Source organism: Anser cygnoides, chromosome 16 (genome assembly GCF_040182565.1).
Source record: "Anser cygnoides isolate HZ-2024a breed goose chromosome 16, Taihu_goose_T2T_genome, whole genome shotgun sequence".
Taxonomy (NCBI): domain Eukaryota; kingdom Metazoa; phylum Chordata; class Aves; order Anseriformes; family Anatidae; genus Anser; species Anser cygnoides.
This window is the reverse complement of record NC_089888.1, coordinates 3,800,954-3,815,740: the sequence shown is the minus strand read 5'-3', so window position 1 is coordinate 3,815,740 and position 14,787 is coordinate 3,800,954. Positions and strand designations below refer to the sequence as shown.

Below are 14,787 nucleotides of genomic sequence, written 5' to 3'. Positions count from 1 at the left end.
GGGGAGGCGGCGGGCGGCGCCTTCCCGCCCTTCCCCAACGGCCGGGGCTGGGGCAGGGGCGGGCCGCGGCTGCGCGTCCCGGCCGTGGCGGAGCCATGGCGCTGTGTGGGGCAGTGGCGCTGCCCCGGAGCGGGGCCGTGCTGGGCGGCCGGGCCGCTCCCCTGCTGGGGCTGCTGCTGCTGGGGAGGCCGGCCTTCTCCACAACTCGCGTCGCGTGCGGGAAGAACAGGCGGCTGAGGCAAAAAAGAGCCATTTCGGAAAGGAAATTGGTAAGTCCTGAGGTAAACGGCGTGTCCTGGGTGGCATCAGCTGCCGGGCTGGCTGCGCTTTGTGTACGAGATGTGCGAAGAGCTCCTCCCTCGTGTTCTTCTGTTTAGGCTTAGATAGAATTTGTTATTTCTGAGTGATCGATACGTCACTTTCAGTTCGCAGCGTTAGTTTCCCGTCTTGCCGTATGGTGGTGCCATACACTTCTCTAAGAGAGGATTTTTAAGAAATCACAGGGCATGGCGTGACTTGAGTTATGCGAGAGTTCTGTACTTTTGCAGTTGCTTAGCTTGATATCACAATGCTGCTTTATCCCACGTATACTCCTTGGGCTATTTAATTAGCAAAACCCTTCTTTGCTGACAGGAAAGCTGAAGCGCAGTGCAGAACAGTTGGTTTGCCAGAAGTCAGATACGAAGTTCGTGTCAGAAATAAGGCCAAAACCTGGAATCCTCTCCATGCTGTATCTTCTTTACCCCCTAAGTAACTGGCTATGACTTACATTAAAGTTAATTCTACTTATTCAGTTTTCAAATAAGATTATTCTTTTTCTTTATAATAGTTTTCTTAATTGTTAAAAGATTGAAGTTTGCATTACTTTCATCACCTGATATAGAAGGCAGTGAATCACTATGAGAACATCTCTCCCCCACAGGCACTATGTCCTCTTTGTAAATTTTAGTTCCATTTAAAAAGATTTCTTTTCAATTTTATTTTCATGTGTAGGAACACAACTACTGGATGATTCCGGTTTGTAGTGTGGTAGTGCTCTTAAGCTACCAGTGTTAGCAGTATGTAACTGTATTAAAACAATACTTTCCCTGTTATTATTCTTCTAACATGAATTCTGCACTTCTGGTATCTGAGCTGCTTTATTAGGTTATATCAATATAACCTCTGGCATGTACTTGCAATGTTTTAACGTGGTTCTTAAAAATATTTGAAAAATAAGACCTAATTTTCTTCAGTGTTATACTTAGTAAGCTGTATTTAAGTGACATGTGAATGACAGCAGAAATCTTTTTCACCTGTTCAGCGGAACTTGTCATGACAGAAAACAGCAGGTCTGCATATTATTAAATTCTGTAGAACGGTCAGCTTGCTGGAAGGTGACTCTGATAAACTGCACTTCCAAGGTACAAACCTCATCCTCTTTGCAGACGCGCTATTTTGTGGATCACCGGAGAGTGCGTGTGGTTGGAGGACAAGGAGGAGACGGAGGTCATTCCTTTTATAGCGAACCTCGAAAAATATTTGGAGGTCCTGATGGCGGAAATGGGGGTGATGGAGGTCATGTTGTTTTGAAAGGTAAAAGTCAACAAATCTGTTTTGTCTCCTGTTGTCTTATCTTTTAACATCTTACTCCCCTAGTTTAAAAAAAAAAAAGGAAAAAGGAAAAAAAAAAGGTAATTTCTCTCTAAGCTGCCTTTGTTTTTTATGCTTTGTCCTGAGCCATGGTAAAAAGGACATAAATGACACCAAAGGCCTTAGGAGAGTTCCTAGAAAGCATTTTAAAAAACACGGTATTTTGCAGAAGTTTTAGTGGCTGGTGCCTGACTGTAATGGTAACCCAACAAGTTTTACTCTTAAGCTAGATAAAGCTGCTTCTGCTATCACCCTCCTGCAAAATCTGCTAATCCGGCAAATGCATTTTCCAGAGTATTTTGTAAAGGTTCTGTCCATTTTGGAATGGCCACTTAATGAAATGCATCGTTAACAAACCTAAAGAGATAAGTAAAGGCAGTTGAACTTCATCACAACTCAAATTAATATCAGTATTCCCTGATATGCTATGTTGACACAGTGAATAGGATATGTATTAATGCATTATTCAGAAAGGAAAGAACAGCAACGAGGTTGTTCTACTTGGCCTGTTCTACTAAAACAACACCTTTTAAGATCCATGTGTTTTGCTTTACAGCCGATCAGCAAATGAAATCACTTTCTTCAGTCCTCCCTTTCTATCAGGGTGTTCGTGGAGGAAGAGGAGGAAGCAAAAACTGTTACGGAGCCAATGGTGCAAGTGTGTATGTTAAGGTAAGTTCTGGCTGCTATGTTAGCTTTATATTTACATTGTTGATTTTCATGGTGGATGGGAGAAAATTCTCCTGTACATTTTTACAAGGAGCCTTGTATGCTGTCCCCGCAGGAACAGGGCTGGTTGACACACAGGCAGATCAAACTGCTGTAAATTGTTCATCAAAATTAGACTTCTGTGGAAGGTACATCTGACTAAAATGCTGTCCTGACTTGTTTTCTCTTCTGGGGTAACATGCCTAGAGAAAGCAGAACGCAGAATTTGTTAAGTAGGAGCAGACTTACTTTCTTTCATATATTTTTTTTCTTCAGTATGCCCATTTTGGTGCACACCTACAATATGTTTGTAAGCTCATTATTGTTAAGCTTCTGTGCTTGAAAGGAGAGCAAGTGGTTTATGGTACCATTGACATTTTAATGAATTGCATTCTGACAGCGCTGTTTTGGTCCAGGAAGTGAACCTCTTGCAGTACGCTTCTTGCTGGGTTCTGCCAGGTGCCCAGCAGAGGAATAATGTTCGACAAATCTGAAATTAGCTGGGCCTGCTGAAGGCAGCTCTGCTGCAGGCTTTGCAGGCATTACTCTGAATGACACGTCCCTTCATTTTAAGGTCCCTGTGGGTACATCAGTTAAGGAGGACGGGGTAGTTGTGGCTGACCTCACGCAACATGGTGAAGAGTATGTTGCAGCTTACGGAGGAGCTGGAGGGAAAGGGAATCGCTTTTTTCTTTCCAATGAAAACCGAGCTCCGATGTTATTCACTCCAGGAGAGCCAGGTCAGGAAAGGGTGCTCCATTTGGAACTCAAGACAACAGCTCATGCAGGACTGGTGAGTGTAGCAGTGGTTCTTCAACTTCCTTAGCCTTGTACAATGACATTTGACTGACTGAAGAAATAACATTTGGTAACATTTTTGTTAGCCTTTTGGCGTGCTTGTTTAGAGATGCAACTTGATGCTTTCTTGCTGTTGTTTGGTAGAAGGGTGTCCAAAGTGATTTGCAGAGCTGTCACTGTCTTGCTACGTAATGTCATCCTACTTCTGCTAAAATCAACAGTATATATAGAAAAGCAATGCTCAAGATTCACCAGTGATTAACAGATTCACTGATGATGTACGGCAGGCTTTGTCTGCAGAATCTGCAGATGGACAATACACTGTGGAGAACTCTTCTAAATTAGATTTTTTCTCATATTTTTTTCTTTAAAAAAAAAGTTATAATTATAGTTAATACTCATATTTCTCTTTTTTTTCACTTTTTTTCAGATATTAAACATCTGACTTTGTTAGTTCTGGGTTTAGCATCCTCTGAAACAAAAATACCATTTAGACAAGAGTGCTAAGTCAATTTAGGGCTTAACCTGATTTTATATTTAAGTATGATAACGTTTTTGACCCTGTTTGGTAAAACTGTTACAATCACGCAGTTCTGCCAACTGTTATTGCTGTTGTTCAGGCAAAATAACTGTCTAGCATAATTTCACAAATTTATTTAGAGTAAGAGTTAGTGTTGGTGGATCAAAACATTTAATTCTATGTCCAGCTGGACACCCAGTGCCAAAAACGTGAGAAGTGGACCAAATTTGGAAATCTGATAAAATTCTGTACTTTATTTCCTCTGGCAAATATTCAGTGTGCTTGACATCAGTAGATGGGAGAACCTAGGATTTGATCTACTTTCATCTACAGATTATTGGCCATGTGTGTATTTGTGGTATGTCAACTGTAGGATATCCCAGAGGAGCTTCCTTTGCAGGGTTGGTTTGCTTAAATTCTTGCCTTCTCCTTGGAAGGCCAAGTTCTTGGATATCAAGACTGAGAGCTGTAAGATTGCAGACTTGTAAGCATTCTGGTTAGTTACAGGGCAAGCTACGTTACTGAATTGGTTAGGGTCAAAACTAACTTTGAATTATTTTGGAAAATAATAAATCACACAATTAGAAAATAGGTAAAATGTGAACTGCAAGACAAAGCCATAATTTTTTTTCAGGGTAAAAGATTTTATGCTATACCTTTTTGACTCAGAACAAAATAAATACTTAAGTATTGCGTGCACACAAAAAAATAAGGTGATCCTTCTGTGTTTTGACCTTTTTAATATTTATGGGAATAAATAAGAGGAGTTAGGAAAAATAAAAAAGGAAACCAAGTTGCTTTTCAGAACTGAGCATGCAAAATTAATGTTATATTCTTGCTAGAAGAATCTTTCCACATCTAGCAAAAGCTTAGTTTTCGTTTGGTTTTTTTTTTTTTTTCCTTTGTATTAGCCTAGAACCATGGCTTTAATAAATGCTTGTATTCCAGGTGGGCTTTCCCAATGCTGGGAAATCGTCGCTGTTGCGAGCCTTGTCCAACGCAAAGCCAGCAGTGGCTGCCTACCCATTCACAACCCTAAACCCCCACGTTGGCATTGTCCGCTATGAAGACTACGAACAAGTGGCAGGTAAAAATCACAGGGCACAGTCTGTACCTTGATAGCAGTTTGTGTCAGGTGGCTTTATCTTTGAAATGCTGTAGGAGGAAGTTTAGCAATTCTGTTCAAGTCCAATAGAAATAGCAAGAACTCAAGCTTAATGTAGCTGAAAACAACTGGAAGCCCATTTGTCATTCAGTTCTACGTGCCGCTAATATCAAGCTAGCAATCCGAATGCTGTTTTCACTGGAATAATCTAAATCTGGGGGTTGTAAAACATGATAGCCAGACTTAACAGGAGGCATGCTCTGGTATTGATTCATTGATGGGATGTCATTCTAAAAGTACTTGCACTGGACAGTGAAAGGCTTTGTTGTTGTTGAATGTGTTCAATTCACTGTGAAATTTCTCTCACTGTAGTCGCTGACATTCCTGGCCTAATACGGGGTGCTCATCAAAACAGGGGCCTCGGGGTGGCCTTCCTAAGGCACATCGAACGATGCCGCTTTCTCTTGTATGTGGTGGATCTCTCTGTGCCTCGGCCGTGGATTCAGCTGCAAGACTTAAAATATGAACTGGAACAATATAAAAATGGATTGTCGGAGAGGCCTTGTGTTGTCGTTGGGAATAAAATTGACCTTGCTCAGTCCAGGATTAATCTCCCACTCCTTAAAGAGCAGATAGGTGACCGGGTCATTGCATTGTCTGCGCTGACAGGAGACAACCTAGAGGAACTGTTGTTGCATTTGAGAGAACTGTATGACATTTATGTGAAGACAGAACAATCACGAGGGCAAAGGCCAGTCAAGTGGTAGGACACAGAACTACTATGAACTCTACGGGAAGGAAAAAAAGTCATCATTTGGTTAGGCAACATCTGTGTGTAGTTTTTTTTCTTCCTGATTGTATTTTGTTTGTTTTTAATGCATTGGACACAGCTCGTGGATGTGTTTTGGAGTGCTTCGTTGGAACGTTTTTTGCACCTCTGAGGTGTCTCAAATGTTTTCCAACAAAATTTGAAAGTTTTAACCGTGATGGATGTTCATTTGGAAACTGGGATTTTGTTTGGCATTAGGTAGTTAATTGTGGAAATAAAAGAATATCTGGTGGAAATTACTGAAATTCACAGTCTGCAGGGTATGTTGGCTGTCTTTCTGAATTGGAATGATGTGAAGTCTCAATTTTTGTTTGTCAAAGATTCTAAAATAAAAATAAGGTGGTCCTTCCTGTCTATTTCTGTACCATAACGACTTTAAGTTGTCTCAAACTTTTCCTTTTTTTTCCCCCTCGGAGGAGGAGGTACAGGTGCTTAGTGTCTTGGAGGATGAATGTGGTGAAACAGCTGCAATTAATGATTGACATTATTTCCTCATTAGCATAAATATCTATCTTTAAATGTTGGCAGCAGCTAAATAGCTGTATAAACTAGCCACAGGACGCTCATCTGAGACTCAGTTCTGAGCTCTCTACTTTCCTTGAGGAATCTTAAGTAATGTTCTGAGAAGTCTTAGACTTAGATATTCCAAACACAAGAACAATGCAGTACTTTAAGGATTTGATGTGGGCTCTCTTTTCTTTTTTTTGACCGTCATATTTAGTACTGTATCACCGCTAGTGGGAATTACTGTGTTTAAAGAAAACAAAGCTGCAGTGCTCCTCTAACTTCTTTCTTATGTGTACTACAGAAAAGGTGATAATTCTGTTTCTGTCACTTTGCACATTTATTTAATTTCATCTCGTATGCTTTATTAATGCATCTGAATGGTGCATCCTTAAAACGCTGGCTTTCTTGGCTTTCATGGATGATGTCTTTTTTTTTCCCCATAACTCTCTGACTATGACTGGAAGGGAGCAGTCTTGTTCAGTTTCAGTATTAAAACTCAACTCATCCTCCTGCCGTTGGGATCAGATCTGTGATTACGACTGAGTTAGAACTAACTGCGTGTGTGTAAGAAAGCAGGTGCATGCCCCTTCTCGTTAAGAGCAGCAGGTTTTTATTCTGAACTGCAAGGTTAACTCAAATGGTCAGATTCTTAAATTAAAGAAAATTGTCAAAATAGGTAATTACGTCTCTTAAATTCACATTCTGTGTACTTGTATCTGATCAGATGTGAAAAAGCAATCTATGCATAACAAGCAGTGATATCGTTATAAATACGATCAGGGAAAAAATGAAAACAGAAGTATTAAGTCCTAGAGTTGCTCTCGTGTTTTGTTTCCTACTTGCTTCATCCCAGGGATTTCCCAGACTGAATTAGGTGGAAGTGAATATTTACTTCTGTCCTTCCGACTGGTTTTGTGTGGCGCTTTTAGGCCTCACCGGTTTTCTCTTCTATTCGTGTATGCTTTTCAGCCACATTTAATAAAACCTGAAGGTTGTCCAAACACAAAAGCTGGGGTAGCTGCTTTGCAGGCTGTTCAGTACTTACAGGTACTCAGCGCTCTGACTGCATTGTAGCGTTCTGCCGTGTTTGGGAATGACAGAGACCGTTTTAAAAGCCCCTGTACTCAAAGGAGCTTTCTCACTGCCTTCCTAGCACTCATGCAGCCTTAGCGCTGAGAGCGGAGAGTGTTTTGTGGAGCGATGTGCAAACAGCGCAGCGGGATGCTGGACAGCTTAACAGAACGTCCCATTGATCGTGTAATTGGTTTCTTTGTTCTTAACGTGTTCAGCCACCTGTTCCGAGATGACACACCAAGTTCTTAGCCACAGGCTTATAAGTTTCAAAGAGGTTTTACAGGAGCGCGGATCCCTTCATCTGTTGATGGAAAGTGCCAAATAGCTCCAGCTTTGTCACTGGACCAACTGCTTGTAGGAGCTGGAACTTTCTGCAGTCCATATAGATCTCTGTCAAAGTGACCTCATGGTAGAGGTCCCTAAGTTAATGGCAAACAAAAGGTGTGACTGCGTGCTGCTCAGCCCAGCGCAGAGTTAATAGCTCACCTTTCTCCATAGTGCTCCTTCTGCATTAGCGTGAAGATCTCCTGTAAATAATTCTTATGTGGTACAGAACTGAGGAGTAACCTCTGTTTCTGCTGAAAATAAGGCATTTACAAAGGAAACGCATCCCACTTGTAGGAGAAGAGGAAAAAAAATATTCAGATTAACTGGGTGAATGGTTTCAGAGAAGAACGATGCGCTGCAGGCTTTCTTCCCCCTTTTGGAGGGGGAGCATGTTCTTTTTGTTTGTTTTAGGTTTTGGAGAGGTTTTGGTGACTTTCTTTTGCATGACTTTCCCTAAGTAGCTATTGCTTTCCTTTACTGAAACCTTTGATGTTGTCTGTGCTTTTCAAGTTGTCGAGAGGAAAGAGATGGGGGATTTTTTCTCATTCTGACAATAGGCCTTATTCTAGTGCAAATTGAAGCTCAGTCTATTTAATATTTCATAGAGAAGCTTGAACTATAATTGAGTTTAGCACTTTGCCATTCTAGTACTCCTCATCTTTTTTGATACGATTTTTAGTAAATGATTACAGGAGTATTTTAGAGGTAATTGTTTTTTCTATATTTATTTGTAATCTTCTCCCCCTTTGTAGGTTCATGGAAAGTGTAGGTAGCATCAATTGAACAGAAAAAGAAATATTGATGTAAAACCACAAAAAACGATCACACTTTTTAAACATGTGGTTATTGAGGACTCACTGCAGTCCATTATGTAAAATGTATTGGATCAGTGTGTTTAAGCATGGCCTAGTTTGCAGTCTGCTTTACTTACGCTGTTTTGTTAAGCACTTTTTCGTGTAGCATAATATTTTTAAGGTAAGGCAGGACATCTTTGCAATGAAGTGAACTGCCAGCAGTAAAAGTGAGACTCACTGGAATTGCACTTAGCATTTCTGCTCAGGGTCTCAGCGAGGGCCAGGAGATGCAGGAATGGTACCAGGTACAGTCTGATAATAGGTATGCTTAGAGGTGTGATACTGAAGCAACAGCGGTAGGTTTCCGCTTGCTTGAATGCAGGGATTGCGTACCTTTCACTTACATAAAGGTTATCAAAGACTGAAGTATAAAGTGGCACCCAAACAGCCCCCAGAATGAAGAGAAAGAAGGGCAGTAATCAGTGATACGAGCAAATGGAGTTCCTAGCAGTTAGAAGCACCTCTTATTCATGATTTGTTGGTGGGGGTGTTTTGAGGTGCACCCAGATGCTCCGTGTTACAGCGGTGTCAGCCTCCTCGTCGTGTTTTGCCCTGCTCTTGGCTGGTCGGTGGGCAGTAGGGCTGGGACCTAGTGGTATCCTTAGCTGTGGGCAGCCTGCCCACCCTCCTGTGTCACAGTTGTTTGGAGCGGAGAAATCTGAAATGGGAGAGAAGCAAACCAGGCAGTCTCTGAAATGTCACGGGAGGGATGTGGGAGTAAGATATGAAAAGCCCCCACAGCACCTGAAATTCTGAAAAGAGCTGTGGTTGATGAAAGGCGAATGGAAAATGGTGCTGCTCTCCTGGGCTGAAGAGCTTTGCTGTTACTACTGGTGAAGCTGGGTTACTATCACTTCTCTTGATTTACTGTAACAAACAATTTATGAGGTTTGGGGGCAGGGAGAAGGCTACCAGAGGTATCAGATCTCATTTGGTCTCAGGATTTCATTTTCTGTTGCAAGGAAATGGTTTTGAACTTACTTTTTTCACTATTGTGTGTGTGTTAGGTGATTTTTCTTCATAGTGATTTTTATTTTTAGGCAAATTTGTGGTAAGTGAATAGCTTCTCTGACTCAGGTGTGTTTAAAGGCTTGTAAGCTGTTTGTTGTTTGTTTGCTTATGTTTTTTTTATAAACAAACTGACTCAAATTACAGATTTCCAGGAGTGGCTATGAAACAGATACAAGTGGTAGTAGAACAGGACTTTGTCATGGTTTGTACAAACATTTACGAACAACTGGTTGCAGAACACCAGTTGAACTCCTTTGCTGTCTTGTCTTCAACATCATGTTGCTAAATGAGCTCCTTGGTATGCTGACACCTGTAATGTGAAGCTAATGTTGGGGCCAGAGGCTCGGTGTGTTGCAGGTGTGCAACTCAAATGAGTCGTTAATTGAATGGCAGGTGGAACATAAATAGGGGGCAGGAAGGTCTGGAATGCTGTTGTGTTGTATGAACTGTGAACTCTGCAACAGAAATTTAAAGACAAGGAGTAAATGCTTTGGTTTAATCACTGTAAGGAAATCATTGCTGTGTAAAAACGAACTTTTACTAGCAGCAAGATAACCTTTACATGGGGAACTCTTATTCTGGGGGGACACTCTAGTCTGTAATCTGCAGATTTTTGTCTTGCATAAAGGTTGTGAGAGGTGTGGCTTTAGCGGAGAGGTAATCTCCTTTATTGGGCCTATTGCACAGCGTGCACAGGGAGAATTGGTAAGCTTTGAGCTTAGCATCTCTTCAGTGGGTCCGCAGCCCTGTCATTTCTCTGGAAGTTGTATTTTATTTTTAAATGGATGGGGATGTGGACTGCTTCCGTTAATGATGAAATTCATTACCACTGTGAAAATGGCCTTGGTATAAATTAAAACTTCACCCCAATACTGCCGTGTGCCTGGCCTTTAAAAACCGGCTTTGTTTTCTTCTCTCTTCCATACTGCAGTTGCCAAGGCTGTTCCCCATTAACAAGTTTCCCCATCTTGTTAAACAGGGATTAATTGTGCCCACGCTACAAAGGTCTGGAAAGACTGAAGTTATTAATATTTGGAGGGCAGGTTATATACGTGTGCCAGTAATGATAAGGGATGATTTGGTAACTCTTGATAACAGAACAAAGCTACCTTTGGGCTGCACTCCTGATTTTTCTATGTGCAGTTCTGAAATTTATTATGTGGTATGTGCCCATTTTTCTGAGGTATAAAGCATAGCTGGTAGGACAAAGGCAGGGAGATTTTTATCGAGCTCGTTTTAATATTGAGATTGTGTTTGTCCTTCATTTTTCCCCAGAGAGTAATTTTCCATCTCCTCTTTCCTGATTGAAATAGAATTGTCCAAAGAGACCTTAACGGAGTCTGGTGCCTTATCCACCGGGTTTGCAGGTTTTGTTCCATTTTTTCGTTTGTTTTTTCCCTCTGCCCTTGTTTATCCGGAGTAGCACTTGGACTCCTTGAAGTGTGCGTTCCTTGCGAGGCGCTGTTCTTCCTGTCACCGAGATGGAAGTATTCCTGCATTACATGTGGATTTCCCTGGAGCGAAGACAAAAGGCTAGTCGTGCTACTAAACCATATAATTACGGTTTAATAACTAGCTCATCTCTGCGTGCTCAATTTCAGTAAGAGGTAATGGTATGACTGGTTACTTTGTTACAATTCATTTTATTCTGGTAACATTCCATTAATTTTAATTGGAGTCGCTCTGGCATAATGCATTGGTGACCCAGGCCCAGGTTGTTGGTTGTTTTTGTGGGGGTTTTGTTTGCGTTTTTCCTTCAAAATACAGCACTGCAGTGTGCTCAAATGCCGTCATTTTGTCATGGTTATTGGGTAGAATAAGACACACAAAGCATGAAGAGTCTTGTGCTTATTCACATAGGCTGAAAACGTTTTATGCAGATTAAATCACCTTTCAGAAATGCACTTAGATCCAGACATATTAACACTGATTGAAAAGCACGGCTAAAAACTACCTGCAGAACAAATTATCTCCTGTTATTCAAATCCGTAGCGGGTGCCTTTTTATTTTTGTAACCGGAGAAATGCACAGCCAATAAATGTATAGGGAAGAGTCAGCATTTTAGAAAACATAAAGGGCTTGGATTGGTTATACCGTGGAAAAGCTTGGTCATAATTTTAAAGATTTTTCATTTGAATCTTGACGTTTGCTTCCTCAGTGCTTAATTCCCATTGAAATTGGAACATCACTGTTTTCCAAAGACATGTGAATCCCCACCCAGTACATCCTTTGTACACACACTGATCAACCATTGACAGAAGTTAGCTATTCATTGTCTAAATCTAGATAAATTAGTCTTCCACTAAAAGTAGAAAATGCTTATGAAGAAAAATATTTGCATGAGGCAATGTAATTGCTAAAACACTGGTTGTCAAGAAGACATCTGTGATATTACAGATGAAGTATCCATATTTTGATTATCTTATTCATGAAATCATATTGGTTTGTGGCTATTCATTTCCTGTTGTTTTCCTCTGTTACAAATCAGGAAGATGAGTTTGGGCAGCTAGTTTGCTTTGTCCAGACAGGACACACATTTATCACATTTAAAAAATAACCTGGTAAAAGGTCACTGCATGAAATCAACGTTTTTACTGGATTATTTTAGAAATTGTTTGTTTTCTTCATTTACCCGCCCACACACCAGGCATGTAATAGAAGTTTAAAACATCAGTTCAAACAAACTACTATTGGGACAGTGAGCTCTGTCTAGAAAAACAAAAACTGGTAAGAGTTGCTAAATGTAACTTCGGTGCCAGCAGTTGTGGATTTGAAGCTCGCACATCCATGTGATGGGTTAAGTCTATGCTAGTTTTGAAAGGTCCATACCAACCAACCCGTCTAACTATAGATACACAAAACTTGTTTCATTTTTGTAAGTGAAGATGTCTCTGTTTCTATATCAACAGAAATTTTGCAGCTTCATTGACATATTGCCGTCAGGAAAATGGCTTTGAGGGATGAAAATTTGATGTTTTACATCCTGCCTTTTCCTTTTTTTTCTAATTTTAATACAGTACCTTATGTTTGATTCATTAACCACCTTTTCCTGGTGGAAACTGAATCACAGAAGACTGAGGTCCAAATCTAGCTGTAAGAAGCCTATGTCCCACTAAATTTTAGGAAATTGGTATTTAAATATCCACATGGATCTGTACCCTAGTGACTTGTAAAGTCACACAGGAAACGTGTGACAAGACAGAGGGCCTGGAATTTGGAAAAACTTGAGCGTAGTGCTAGCCCTACAATAACACTATTTTTTATTTGTAGGAGCCTTGTACGAGCATAACTTAGAGCTGACCAGATATGTCACGTTTGTATTTGTAGCTTCAAGGCACTTCACCTGGGTGTTTACAGAGAAGCACAGAAATACCTGACTTACAGAAGAGGTGGCCAGTTGTGTGTGCTGCTTCACATCTGCCTTCCCCAGAACTGACAATACTCTTGTGAGGTATTCTTCAGTATCCATTTTGCCATATTCAGTATCCATATTCACGGTATTGCAGTGCGTTTTAGTGTTTAGGAGCTTTCTGTGAGCTGACTTCAGTATCTCCTATTTTTTTCTGAAGGCATTCAGGTTTTTTTCCATGGTAAATAAAACTTGATTTGTAGAAGGGCAACAATATTGCCACATCAACCCGTGCAGCTTATTAACTGGTGCTACTCATTCATGTAAGATCTGAAGATAACGATTGCTTTTTTAATGCTTGCTAAATGTATTCAAGTGGTTTAGGAAACTGATCGATGTAGAACAGTTCTAGAATGGTATACTAAATCTAAATGAAGTTAGTGCTACACAAGTCAATTTCGTAATGTACTTAGTCTGGAACAAAACTAATGATGCATTTAACTAACTGGGTCACTTCATTCATCACTTGATTAATGAGTATACAATTAGAAATTTGCTTTTAGTGAATATTCAAACTAAAAAATACTAGTGTGAAAGTGGGAATGCTATTAATGCCTCGGTGCTTCCATGTTAAGGAAGGAAATAATTACAGAGGGTCACAAATGTCATGGAATAAATAATAAACTTTTTCAGATTTAGAAAAATATTTTATGCTTGCTCTTCTTCTTAAAATACCAATTTTTATAACACAATTTGGTAGATCCTAGCAAAACAAATACCTCTGTAGACACTGTTGTCTAGCTTGCATTTAGACTAGCTAACATTCATGTTTTGGGTTGGTTTGGTGTGGAGGAGGCAATTCTTCTGTTGTATTATTTGCTGATTTCATACCCCGTCGTGCCAGATTTGTGAGTGGTTAATATTGATTAGAAAATGTCCTTATTTATGAATTGTGATTGAATGGCACTCTATAAAAGTGAGTACCTGGCGAATTAATTGCTGAGGTGAAAACACAGTTATTCGGATGAGTTGATCGTAATGACCTTAAATAGCTGATTTCCACTTTCTTAATCTTTTGTTCAACACTTCAGCTGGGGCTAGCTCTCAAGAGATGAGTGAAAAAGGTCGTATTTCTAGTTTATTCCAAGGAAATTACTCAGACCTGTGTTTTCAGAAAGCATTTTTGAGATGGCCGCTTTGAAACCACTCAGGAGCCCTGTGGGATTTCTGAGGAGGAATTTCTGGGGGATTTCAGCTCCTTATGAACTGTTCTGCATGCTTCTGTCTGCATGAGTTCTTTCTGATGAGAATTTCAGAAGGGATATGTTGGGCATTTTGGCCCTCTGTTGAGGTTTTCATTTGCTGTGCTGCTCTGTACGTGCAGTGTCCATCATCTGTGCTCGTTTGACTTCAGTCTTTACCTTACTCTAGAAGGAGCTACGTGTCGGCATTCTTCTGTCCATGTGGTTCTGTGGAGCACTTTGCAACTGTCACATAAAGTACCAACAGCAACAACAAAGGATCTCCCTACTTGTTACTTTCATGAAAGCTCTTGAATAACAGCTTAATTCCTAATTATGAGACTGCTTAACATAGGCTTCATGCAAGTATTACACATATTATTTTATCCCTGTATATTTTGAATACAAGCTGTATCAGAGATATTAAACAGTGCTTTAGCTGTAATGGCCTATTGAATTTGTGCTTTTTAGAGAGTAAATTATTTTCATAATGGAGGGTAATAGCTCTGCTTTGTCAATCCGTCATCAATTCATGAACGCTGCAGGGTGTATGTGCAACCTCATGTTCAAGGAATTATATATGCAACTCCCGTCATTGTTTGTTGTTCAATAAACAGCTTCAAACGACTAAAGCTGTGTGTGAGCTGTTACTTAATGGCTAAAGTATTTGCCAGGACTGTCATTGCCCTTCTAGCAGAGAGCTTGTTTGTGAATGCTCAGAGAGATATCTTGAATTGAGATTATTAACTACACGGCAATCAGTTTTCCTTCAGTGTTAATTGTGCTGCTGAATCCCGGGATACTGTGTTAAAAAGAATTCAGAAGTCAGTGC

General features: G+C 40.3%; 1 protein-coding gene across 1 annotated transcript; it reads left to right on the top strand.

Moving 5' to 3' along the window:
- Positions 1–49: 49 nt before the first annotated feature.
- Positions 50–5,948, top strand: MTG2 (mitochondrial ribosome associated GTPase 2). The gene is made up of 6 exons (XM_013188917.3): positions 50–269; positions 1,428–1,575; positions 2,189–2,304; positions 2,915–3,133; positions 4,607–4,745; positions 5,136–5,948. Exons 1-6 carry the CDS (start codon positions 96–98, stop codon positions 5,528–5,530), a joined length of 1,191 nt encoding a protein of 396 aa, XP_013044371.2. The 5' UTR covers positions 50–95; the 3' UTR covers positions 5,531–5,948.
- Positions 5,949–14,787: the final 8,839 nt, after the last annotated feature.